The sequence below is a fragment of the Ricinus communis genome, chromosome 4 (assembly GCF_019578655.1).
Source record: "Ricinus communis isolate WT05 ecotype wild-type chromosome 4, ASM1957865v1, whole genome shotgun sequence".
Classification (NCBI taxonomy): Eukaryota; Viridiplantae; Streptophyta; class Magnoliopsida; order Malpighiales; family Euphorbiaceae; genus Ricinus; species Ricinus communis.
The window spans coordinates 4,507,411-4,519,993 of NC_063259.1; the positions used below are offsets into that span (position 1 = coordinate 4,507,411).

The 12,583-nt window shown below is 33.0% G+C and overlaps 1 protein-coding gene across 2 annotated transcripts; it reads right to left on the bottom strand.

Annotated features, from left to right (window-relative positions):
- Positions 1 to 6,696: 6,696 nt before the first annotated feature.
- Positions 6,697 to 10,949, bottom strand: LOC8260834 (ACT domain-containing protein ACR11). Of its 2 annotated transcripts, none has more exons than XM_002522978.4 (10): positions 10,508 to 10,949; positions 10,294 to 10,336; positions 10,050 to 10,175; positions 9,874 to 9,968; positions 9,451 to 9,535; positions 9,311 to 9,370; positions 9,016 to 9,071; positions 7,836 to 7,941; positions 7,653 to 7,721; positions 6,697 to 6,913 (listed from the first exon to the last, which is right to left on the bottom strand). In XM_002522978.4, exons 1-10 carry the CDS (start codon positions 10,651 to 10,653, stop codon positions 6,851 to 6,853), a joined length of 849 nt encoding a protein of 282 aa, XP_002523024.1. In that variant the 5' UTR covers positions 10,654 to 10,949; the 3' UTR covers positions 6,697 to 6,850. The 2 variants fall into 2 exon arrangements, with proteins under 2 accessions (XP_002523024.1, XP_015577170.1); XM_015721684.3 differs by having other exon boundaries at positions 10,294 to 10,351; positions 10,508 to 10,943.
- Between the last annotated feature and the right edge of the window lie 1,634 nt (positions 10,950 to 12,583).

A 12,583-nucleotide genomic window follows, 5' to 3' on the forward strand; every position in this document is an offset into this window, starting at 1 on the left:
GCAAAAAGAATTCCTCTAAAAATCTATCAAATCATCGTTCAAAAGCTTCTCAACAAGAATATACAATCAAAATCGATCATTCAGTTGTGAAAAACAAAATTGACAGGTTGCGATTAGCATTGAATCAAAGGATTTGAAATATAATTAATTAGTCACATACAATTATTTAGTCTACATAACTGAAAGATTTTAAAAGCAAAACATAAGATTTCAAATTAATTTTAAAGCATGAAAGCTACAACTAAATTTTAAATCCGCAACAAAATGCATACTTTTATATTAAAAATTATAAAAGATATATATTCAATGAGTTATTAATAAAATAATATATTTATTATTGATCTTGGTATATTTATTAAAAATTATATTGTTAAACAGATATGTAGAAACCAGATAAAGCAAATATTAAAATTTATAGAAAATAGTGCATTTCAATATTCTTTTAAAATAACTAATTAACAGTGTATGTAGACAGATATATATTTAGTATATTAGTACGTTATTTATTTATCGGATCTGAAAGAAAAAATAAAAGTAAAACACAACTTTTAAATACTAAGAAAATAGCATAAAGGGTTTAAGGTTATAATGGTTCTTGTCGGAATTAGCTCATTAATTATAAAATAAATCTCTCGATTATTGGCTTTGATTATAGCTGATTATAGTTTCCTGTATTGACTGATTTAGTTTCCTGTATAGGTTGATTCCTGTATAGGTTGATTTAGTTTTCTATATAGGTTGATTCTTGTATAGGCTGATTTAGTTTCCTGTATAGGCTGATTATTGTTTTCTTAGAATAGAATTGCTTCCTAATTTAGCTCATGATTAGGAAGATGTAAATTGCTTCCTAACTTAGCTCCTTATTAGGAGGATGTAAATGTGTATATATTTCCTCTTCTTTAGAGATAGAATATGAAAATATATCATTTACAGAATTCATTCTTTCAATATGGTATCAGAGTAATGTTTGCTCCTAAATGTTGTATCTTGAAACCACCACTATTTTTTTTCTTTCTTACCTGAAAAAAAAAACTCAGCGATCTAAATGGTTGAGATTACTACCAATCCCATTATTCCAGCTACACAAATAAACCAAACACCACTGATAATCATCTACCAAGATAATTTTACATTCCCTATCAGTATTATACTTGATAAAATGAACTACCCACTATGGTCTCAACTCATAGAGATGCGTATTGGATCCCAAAATAAGACTAGATATCTCACTGGAGAAATGAAAAAACTACCACTCAAGATTCTAGTTATGCAACATGGATCACCGAAAATCACAGGTGAAAAGCTGGCTTATTTATTCAATGAATCTATTATTGATGCAGCAGTTCATTCGTCTCTCAACCACTAAAGAAATATGGAAAGCAGTAGCCAAGACCTTCTATGACGGATAGGATGAGACTAGTCTTTTTTAATTGAATAGGAAGTCCTTCTCTACTACACAAAATGGTAGACCACTATCCACATACTATAACAAACTTGTTGCTATGTTCCAAGAAATAGATCATTAAATGATCTCTCAAGAAGGAACAGTTGAAGGACTGGTCTAAATGCATTCTGCAATGTCTAGGCTTCAGGTCCATATCTTTTTTAGTGGGCTTGGTCCTAATTTTGATCAAGTTCGTGGAGAAATTCTACAAAAGGATCCCAAACTCGATCTGGAAAGTACTTATGCGTATGTCAGAAGAGATTACCAACAAAAACTTATAATGGGAGGATCTAGAATCATATTTGAAAGTTCAGTTATGGTTTCCAAGAGAACTCAACCAACAGTATACCTGGCTTAGTAAAAAATCAGAGTGCCAAGTCTAATTTTTTGTTTATAGTCATTATGGTGAAACAGGACATTCAAAACAAAAATGCTATGAGATTGTTAGCTATCCTGAATGGTGAGACTTCTCAAAGAAACCAAGAAAGAAGATTGCAGCAAAGGTTATGATGACAGATACAAAAGAATTCAAATAAAATCTGGAGAATAAATCACAACCTATAGCAAATGTCGCTCACTTAGTATTGTTGGAAAGGCAAATGCTTTCTCCACAGCTTCTAAGAATATTACTTGGATTATTGATACAAGTGCATCTGATCATATGACTAGAGATGTAGAACAATTAAAATGCATTCGTCCATCGCCTCAATCAGTTATATCTACGGCTAATGGTGGTACTTCTCCAATCACTGGCGAAGGATCTGCCATCTTATCTACTACCCTTACTCTAGATACTATCTTGATTGTCCCATCTCTTGAATATAATCTTTTGTCAATTAGCCAAATAACTTTTTCTCTTGCTTGTACTGTAACTTTCTAGCCTTCTTTTTGTGTTTCTCAGGATATTCTGACCCGAAGGATTCTTGGTTATGGTGTTAAAAGGAACAAACTCTATTACTTGGATTTGATAGAAAAAGGAAAAGAAATAGTCATGCATGTCAAACGAGTAGTAGAAATAAAGCTCAAGCAGTTGTTTGATTATAGCATCGGAGATTGAGACATGTTTCATTTGGATATCTAAAGAAATCACAACCACATATCTTTTCGAATTTGAATGTTTCAGATTTTATTTGTGATGTTTATGAACTGGCCAAAAGCCATCGTATTTCTTATTGCCGAGTCTGAATAAATGTTCTAAAACCTTTTATGATTATACACTCTAATATATGGGGTCCTGCAAAGGTTCCTTCTTTTTCTAAAGTATATTATTTTGTTACATTCATTGATGAGTGCACTAGGATGACATAGGCATCCTTACTTCATAAGAAAAGTGATGTATCTATAGCTTTTCAGGAATTCCATAACATGATGAGCACTCAATATCAAAGGCAAATTCGTGTTTGGCAAACAGACAATGCATTAGAATTCTTAGATACTGCTTATGGAAAGTTCTTAAACGAACGAGGGATTCGTCATCATACTCCGAATACCTATACCCCGCAACAAAATGGCTTGGCAGAGAGAAAAAATAGGTAAATTATGGAAATTGTTTGTGCCTTTCTCTTTGACATGAAGATGCCTCGTTTTTACTAGGGGAAGCCGTGAAATCTGCTGTGTATCTAATTAATCGAGTTCCTTCTCAAGTAATTGATTTTCAAACTCCTTAACAAAAGATGCAAACTTTCTTCTCTCTGCCGCATGTCCCAAATCTTGAACCTAGGATATTTGGTTGTACAGTATGTATCCACATTTTGAAGGTACTACGAAACAAACTTGATCCCTTTGTAAAACGATATGTATTTGTTGGTTACTCAAACTTTCAAAAAGGTTATTGTTGCTATGATCTACTCACAAAAAGAATGCATGTGACCTTGGATGTGTCCTTTCGCAAATCAGAACCATACTATTCTGAAAAGGTCGATACTCAATCTCAGGGGGAGATTCTTAACAAGGAAACTCTATTACAAGAAAATCTGACAGATTTTCCAGTTCTGGAAGAAATGAGTGAAAGTTTTTGGCATAATAATCAACAAGTTTCTGAAGAAGAAAGGGATGAAAAGTTATTAGTTTCTACTGGAGACTCACAATTGCCAATATCTCCTATAGAATCGCCACCATCTGAAGAGTCATCCATTTTAACACCATTGGCCGAAGAATCATCTCAGAATATCTTGGATATCAATACTTCCACCCAGGTAAACCCAAATCCTACATTTGATGAGTTTAATGAAACAAACATCTCTATTGAAAATTTTCCTTCTAGATATCCACAAAGATCAAATAAAGGTATACCAAAGAAACAATACGAACCTGATCTTAGAACCAATGTTAGATATCCAATTGGTAATTACCTTTCGACATATAGATTGTCTAGTTCATATGCACTTGTTACTAATCAATTATCCCAAGTATCTATTCCTAGTAGTGTGTAGGATGCCTTAGCAGATCCAAAGTGGACAAAAGCAATGAATGAAGAAATGGAGGCTTTACAAAAGAATTGTACATGGGATCTTGTTCCATTAGCTAAAGGAAAAAATACGGTTAGTTACAGATGGGTTTACACCGTCAAACTCAAATCAAATGGAAGCATTAACAGATATAAGGCAACGTTAGTCGCGAAGGGTTTTACATAGAAGTACTGAGTAGATTATCAAGAGACTTTCGCACCAGTGGCCAAACTCAACACAATTCGTATTCTAATTTTTGTAGCAGCAAATTGAGATTGGCCTTTGCATCAATTCCATGTTAAAAATGCTTTTCTTAATGGAGATTTAGAATAGGATGTCTACATGGAGCTACCACCGGGAGTAAAACATAATACTTCATATAAAGGTGAAGTTTGTAAGCTGAAAGAGGCATTGTAAGGCCTTAAACAATCACCTCGAGCTTGGTTTGGGAGGTTCACTTTAGTATAGACAAAGTAATGCTGACCATACTTTGTTTATCAAACATAAAAAAGGGAAGGTAATGGCTTTAATAGTGTATGTTGATGATATGATCTTGACTGGAGATGATCCTTGTAAAATGAAGTTGTTGTAGGAATATTTGGCTAGTGAATTTGAAATGGAGGATCTTGGACATCTTAAATATTTCTTAGGAATTGAGATAGCAATATCAAAAAAAGGAGTTTTCCTTTTATAAAAGAAGTACGTTCTTGATATGTTGACTGAAACTGGAATGCTTGATTGCAAACCAGTTGAAACGCCGATGGAGGTAAATCATAAACTCAGTTTGTTCTCAGAACAAGTTCCAACAGATGTGGGATGTTATCAACGACTGGTTTGAAGATTAATCTATTTGACTCACATAATGCCCAACATAGCATATGCTGTGAGTGTTATGAGTTAATTCATGCATACACCTAGTGAAGAACACATGAACGTAGTATATCGAATCTTGAGATACCTAAAGGAGACTCCGGGCAAGGGGCTATTATTCTAAAAAAATAGCAGCTTGTACATTGCAAGGTACATCGATGCTGATTGGGCAGGTGATCAATCAACAAGATGATCTACTTTAGGCTACTTCACTTTTGTAGAAGGAAATCTGGTTACTTGGAGAAGCAAAAAATAAAAAGTTGGGGCACGATAAAGTGCGGAAGCTAAATTCAGAGGAATTGCATATGGTTTATGTGAGTTATTGTGGATTAAAAGTATCCTACAATCTCTGGAGATAGATAATACAAGTCCAATGAAACTTTATTGCGATAACAAGGCTGCCCTTGAGATTGCCCAAAGTCCCGTACAACACGATCGTACCAAACACGTCGAAGTTGATCGTCACTTCATCAAAGAAAAGCTCGACCAAAAAAGATTGTACAGTTCTCATTTCTCAGCTCAAAACAGCAGCTAGCTGATATACTAACTAAAGCAGTGTCTGCGAAGATTTTCCATGATATGGTTAACAAGTTGGGCATGATAGATATCCACGCACCAACTTGACGAGAAGTGTCAAAATTAGCTTCTTGATTAGTTAGATATTTCAACCATTTTTTTCAAATAAAACAAAATACAAACTCAAAAAAACGTTGAAAATGAAAAGGTTCACGTTTGCCAAAAAAATATTATAGATATTTGAAATGTATTAAAATAAAATAAAATGAAACTCAAAAAACATTCAACAATAAAAGATATATGTTCCCTAAAATATATTATATATTAAATTTCTATAAAGTATCTGAAACTAAATTTCATTTTACTTAGAAAATCTATTTTGATCAATGTCTATAGCTCTCTTTCTTTTTCCTATAGTCGATTCTCTCTTCTTTTCCTCATCCTTTGGCTACTTTAGCCTTTCAAACTCCAGCCATTAGGTCTTTCCGGTGTCGCCAACTCTCTTCCACTTTTTGTTTTGCCAGAAACGGCTGAGATTCGACACATCAACGACGAAAAGATTCAGGCCTTATTTCTCTCTCGCTGCTACCATTCATTAAGCCACTTATTGGCCTCCTTTACCAAATCCAACGACAAAAACTTTCCATCCCAAAAATCCTTATGAATTACATAGCATTTGACATCGTCATTTGACCAAAGACTCGATGAATAAAATAAAAAAAAAAAAAGCAAAAAAAAAACATGTATTTAAAAAATTGCAGTGGGTAATTTTAAAGAAATAATATAAAAAAATATTATTGTAATTATTTAAAATAAATGAATGACAAGTGAAAGTTCCTCTTTAAAGATTGCTATCTTTTAACAGAAAAATAAATTATTATAAGTGAATTATTTAAATTACTATATTATAATATATGTGCAATTATAAATGCAAAAATTAGTAATAGAAAGTAAAAATAAACACTATAAAATGTTTCAATCATAAATACAGAAAATCAAAAGAAAATTTGATCCAATAAGATAAGTAATTAAAAGTAACCAAGTCCATATGTATATGTTTGTTTGGAAATTAAAAATATTAACAAGAAATTAAAGTAATAAAAATTAAAATCACAAAAATATTACTTGAAATAATGCAAAACATATTAAAAGAAATTATTAATCTAATGGAATAAAAAGAAAAAAAATGTTCCTATAAAAGATATTAATGAATTGAAACCTATATTCTGCTAGTCTATGTGGTCACTATTCACTGGGGACCAATGTGAAAGAATTATATCAAAATGGCCATACACTGTGATGCATAGTTAACAAGATTTGCTGAATAAATCTCTCTTATATTACTGATTTCTCATACAATTTTCTCATTTTCCAACTTGATTCTAAAAAAGAAATAATTAAAATCTTTACATAATGACATTGTAATAATCTGCAATATTTATTGTCCATAATATTTTTTGTGAGAGCAATGTGTCAACACCCTGTGTAAATAATATGACAACATTGGACACTTTTTCTCAGGAATAGTTCAAAAGTTCCTGTAAGAAACATTAACATACGATTTCTTTTTGGCTCAAAAACTTGCCTCCTCAGTCGATGGCCGCCTCAAGAAATACCGCAGACTGTTAGCAAGAACCTGCCAAATCTCATAAAGACAGCTATCATCAATTTTAACAAGAATATGGCAAGAATTTGTCATCATTTTCATTACCAAATTCAAATTCTGTTGGGTACCCTTACTCATATATATATATATATATATATATATATATATATATATATATACACAGTTCATGATACCATGTAAATTCCTTGAAAAGAACCCTCCATAAACGGTGTGCCATAATATACATTTTTGTAGCCTCTGCTATTTGAAGTAGAAAATCTTAGCATTTAAATTGTTATCCGCAAAAAGTAGAAAAGATTAGGAGTTAAATTATGATAATATTCAATGTCATAATATTAAGAGATACAGGGTCTAATTTTAAAACGATAAACATACCAGGATTTATGGATATTATAGTCCAGTACAAAAATGCTGAGTTTTTGGAAACCTCAAGGACCAAAATAACTATAGATGAAAGTGTAAATTGTACCTAAGCTCAAGGGATCTTTGTAATTTAAATGTATATATATATTATATATAGTCCGGATAAATTGATAAGAACCTATTGCAATATTGTCATTATGCACTAGTGTTTCAATGTTACCAAACTTAATACTATTATAACGGATGATTAAAAGTATTAAATAAAGGATCAGTAGCGGCCAAGTATCTTCAAGGTCACGCGTTAGGGGCTTTCTTAAGTTCCACAAAAGGTTTTCACAGGTTAGACCAAGTTCATAAAGTAAAACATAGTTTGCACCAGTCTTACCTGTTGAAGAGGCTTGATGATGGCTTTACCCTTGTAGCTAACATGAAACTTGGCCTTTGCCAACAATCCCTAGGTGCCAAAAGAAGATATGGAAGTATGGTTTCAATACTTGGATTCATTCTAACTCAAAATATTGAAACAAAAATAGAAAGTAATAGAAAGATGCAAAAAGAAATTTACTACCTCTGTGTCAAATTCTCCTGAATCAACAGCAACATTAATGTCAGTGATAATCTTTACAAGATCAACCAATAATCCAGGGCGATCAGCTGTCTCCACAAATAGCAAGCTGTGATAGAGAAATACCGGTCACCACTATAGTAATTTATATTGACACAGTAACATCTTCAAACTAATACCCTTTTGAGGGTGAATGCATCAAAAACAAAATTATCGTTTTAAGAAGCCAACTTCTTTCGTAAGCATATTGAATTCTTAGACACCTAACTAGCAATTTCTTTGCAGCATCAACTAGAGTTTAGAGTTTAGAGTTTAGAGATAAAAGATTGCACATGAGACATGGATAAGAAAAGAGAAATGGGAATAAAAAATAAAACTTATCTTATTTTCTTTTCCATGACCTAATGACTAATACTTTATAGTAATGAATTTACCATCAACTTTATCATTTTAACATTAGTCCTGTCTCAGTCCCGATGGTTAGGGCTCTGGTACATAGTCTTTCTGTTGCTCCTGCTATCCGCAAGGACAGGGGAAGACGAGCACTTTTTTAGACTCGGACTCAGGGACCTAATGACTAATACTTTATAGTAATGAATTTACCATCAACTTTATCATTTTAACTTTTCTTTTTTGGAAAAAAATGTGGCAATTCTCATTTCATGACTGCATAAAATTCACTTAACTCTTCATTTTGTAAATAGTTACTAAAGGTTTTTTTTCTTTTTTTATTTCACAAAATATTTGCTTGTAAAAGACGGCTATCCCATTTCATTTGGAGTACGGAACCAAGAGAGACAGTCATTTAACACTGTTCTCAACCACATGTTATCAAAAACAATATACATATATAAGTAACCTACTAAACCAATTATTGGGCATAATGAACACAAGAGGTGAAGTAAGAACATGGGTTCAGCAAGCTACTGACACATAAGATGTAAAAATCATTGTCCAAAAGCCTCTATCACTCTACAATAAATCATAGAATGGCATTCAAGTTTTTCCAAATAATATTACCAATAAAAATCAGGGCCATAATATGCACTTACAAGCTTCACTCTCATAATGATCAAATATGACATATGGACCTATTATAGACCATGCAATTATTGTTGTATGGTAGGGGTTATTGGGTTTCAAGAGCTAAACATCTCATAGGAGAATTTGAAGCCCTATTTACCTGCGATCAGGACCATCATCATAGACGCTTATGTGAGTTGCAATATCCACATCAACCTGAGAGAGCAAACATATGGTAATCTTTAGAAACGTTTGATAGCATAAGTGTTAATCCGCCTATCAGTGATTGACACACCGTAAAATTTGTTCTTGTGGTATCGGTTTCTATCACAAGGATAACAGAAGTTAGAGGAAAAAGGTAAATGTAGTTTAGAACAGTTTACATATGAAAGCCTTATCCCAAAACTTTGATCTGCTTTTAATTGAAAATGAGATAGATTTATCAAATTTATTACCTGTTGCTTTGGAGGCTCCACACCAAAGGCAACTCCCATTGCTAATTGGGAACTTGATTCCTGGACCCGAAATTGACATTCATTAGGCCCATAAGGTCAAGAGCTCTTCAAAGTGATACAACGAACATAAGAAAAATTACAGGGTGGTACTGAAGCAGATTGTTTATGATTGTCAATCGAATCGCCTCAAGCAGCTCTGGATCTTCAACTTTTCTACCTGTATCACTGAAAAAGAGGCTCCACCTCTAAGCAACAAAACTCACTGAAAGAGACCATTGGAATTACTGGTTCATAGAGCTCACTAGAAAGAACAGGCAAAATAAGATACATTCACAAATATACTATCCATAGATTTTGATGGGAAGAATATTTTTCTTTGGCCTTCTGGGTACTAACATCTTCTTGCCAATTTTATTTTCAAGTAGAAATATGGTTGCTTGAGAAAGCAGATAAGGAGGATAAAGATTAACAGAAATATAGCAAATGTGAATAACAGGATACAGAGATTATGTTACTTAATGAGCTCATATTCCAAGAAGGATTGCATAAAGCATGTAACTTACGCTTTAGTGATGGAGAAAGTGTTGTGCTTCCCAGAAGAATCCAAAAATACATTAGCCTTGGTAACATTTAGGCCGAGGTTTCTAAGTGCATTCATCTGTAGTAACAGATTTGGTCACAATCAAGCTCTACATAATACAAAATCAGAACAAAAAAATTTAAAGAAAAAGGTGCATACAGTATCCAGAAGAGCACCGAGACGATCTCCAAAGGTAATCTCGACCACGGTTGCATCTGGATCAGAGTCTTGGTCTATTATTACTTTTGGAGTTGGAACTGAATCTGTCTCATTATGACTTCCATCCTGCTCAAAATAATAATAAGACCACCACCATTTCCCCACACCCCCCGCACAAGTCAAAACAAATTTAGCAACCCCATTTCCAGTAATAACAATACCCAACAACAAATCCTTCCAGTACCTCTACTGCCGTGGCTGATGATGCTTGTGGAATGATTATGGTCCTATAAGATGACAATCTTGCAACAATTTGCACGCATTCATTTAGCAACAAAACCACCCATAAATTGAGAAATTGGGTCGCACCCAATTCATCTATAAGCTCAAAAATTTTACTCTAAATCGACAACCAGAGACGAACGCTAAGAAAACAATTTGGCAAGTTCAGCACATACCTCCTACTCCCAGTAGTACCAGCCGTCTGCTTACAAAGAATGTGGAGTGGAGTAGTATGAAAAGCAAAACAGGAGTACTTTTCAACTACTTTGCCCTTATAACAATAGTGAAGAGAAAGACTAGAAAACGCCATAGCCACTACCATTTTTGATCTATAACAACAGCAGCAGCAGCAAGGAAAAGAAGAAGGAGAACAAGAGAGAGTCAAATAATAGTTATCGTGTTATCCTCCGCCATTAAATATATCTATTATAAGGTAAGAGATGCATATTTTTTTTTATCTCTAACGTCCGTTCCGCATCTCTCACCTTTTTAGATATTTTTTTTTTTGGTTTTTCTTTGGAATCACAGTTATGTTCTTTGGGAGGTCTCCCAATAACGACGCCTTCGGTTCATGTCCAATTTGCTGTCTCCATCGTTACCTGTCCCTCTATCCTAATCCCATGACATACCAAAATGGCTGGATCTAGTCGGTTTGGGTAAATTTTATAGTTAAAACTTTTCGGATTTTTTTTTTGAGCAAGGTACTTTAAATTTGGGTCCTTTTTTTTTTTCAGTGTTGAGTTGATTCTTTATTTATTTATTTCTTTTGGTTTTAGATTTAGAGTCTCGGTCCTTTTGAATTGGTATTGTTACATAAATAGTGTCTCGGCTTTATATTTTTATAATTAAAGTGTCTCAACTTTAAATTCTTATAGTGCCTGTATCAGTCATTGTTATAATCTTAAAATAAGCTACATTAGGAATTAGTGGTTTGAGGCAATTGTAATAGCAAGAAGAAGTTTTGCTGTTAAAGTGTGTACTGCATTGTTTTTCTATAATGAATATGTTACTTTTTGGTAGTAATTTGAGTATTTGGAAGTATTCATTCGTGAATTTGAGTGTGACGAATGAACGTCAACATTTTTTAGTGTAAACTAAAACTATGAGCAAAATGCAAACTGTTAAGTCTCAAGTGTAACTATGAACAACAGTAATCTACTGCATTTGCTTGGATTTTATAGTAATGCATAGCAAGTCATTCCCAAACGGATTTATTTTGCTACAGTTTTTATGTGCTTGTGTTTAAGTGCAAAGTTGGAGGCAGATACAGCACCCTGCCAACTTCAAAATTAGTAAAGCTGATACATACTGATATTAAAGTGGATTTTCGTTGATATTAAAAAGGTAATGTCACAATGTACCACTGATATCAAGCATAAATTAAAATGTTTGATATACAAAAATTATAAAAGACAAAAACCTCAAGGATAAAAAATAAAGCTGAGTTTGTTTCATCTTCTCCAATTAACATAACCCAAAGTAATAATAATAATAAAAAATTCCTTTGGCAGCATCATCATCCTAAAAACTTCAACATGTATTTCCATCCTCCAACCATTTTGTGTCTTTGCCTTTTCTCCTTTCCTCTTGCTAACAGCACCATCATATATATTCTTTATCCTGAAATTAATAATAGTACCATTAAAAGCCTCAATTAAATTTTTATCTAAGATATTGCACTTTTACCTTTATTGAAAAAGGCCCTATACCAATGACTTGGACGATAGCTAAGCATAACTTGGATGATAGTTAAGCATAACTTCAAATCCTTGAGGTCTCAATCTCTTCATTTTTTCCATGTTAACTTCAAAAGCAGACATGTTGTTTGACTTTGTATATAATCAAAACTGTTTCTGTAAGTTTTTGTTCTTGTGCTTTTTTCTCCAATTTGTATAAAGATGCCTAGCACAACATCTATGTTCAGCCATAGACAATTTATTTTTCAGAGCATCTAGTAATCTTGGTATTCAAAGAAATAATTTTGAATTAATATCATAATTAAGCATAAAAATTAAGCAATTATAGTGGTGATTAGTAAATTACCTTTTGTTGGTTAGTGATGACTGTCCATCCAGCACCTACTTTCATGTTCAAATTCTTTGCAAGCACGTCAATAAACCAAGTCCATGTTACTATAGACTCAGTAGTTGTAACAGACCATGCAACAGGGAACATCTAATTATTCTCGTCTCTTCCCATAGCTGCAAGAACCTCACCTTTTACTGTACCTTTCATAAAGCAGCCATTAAGAC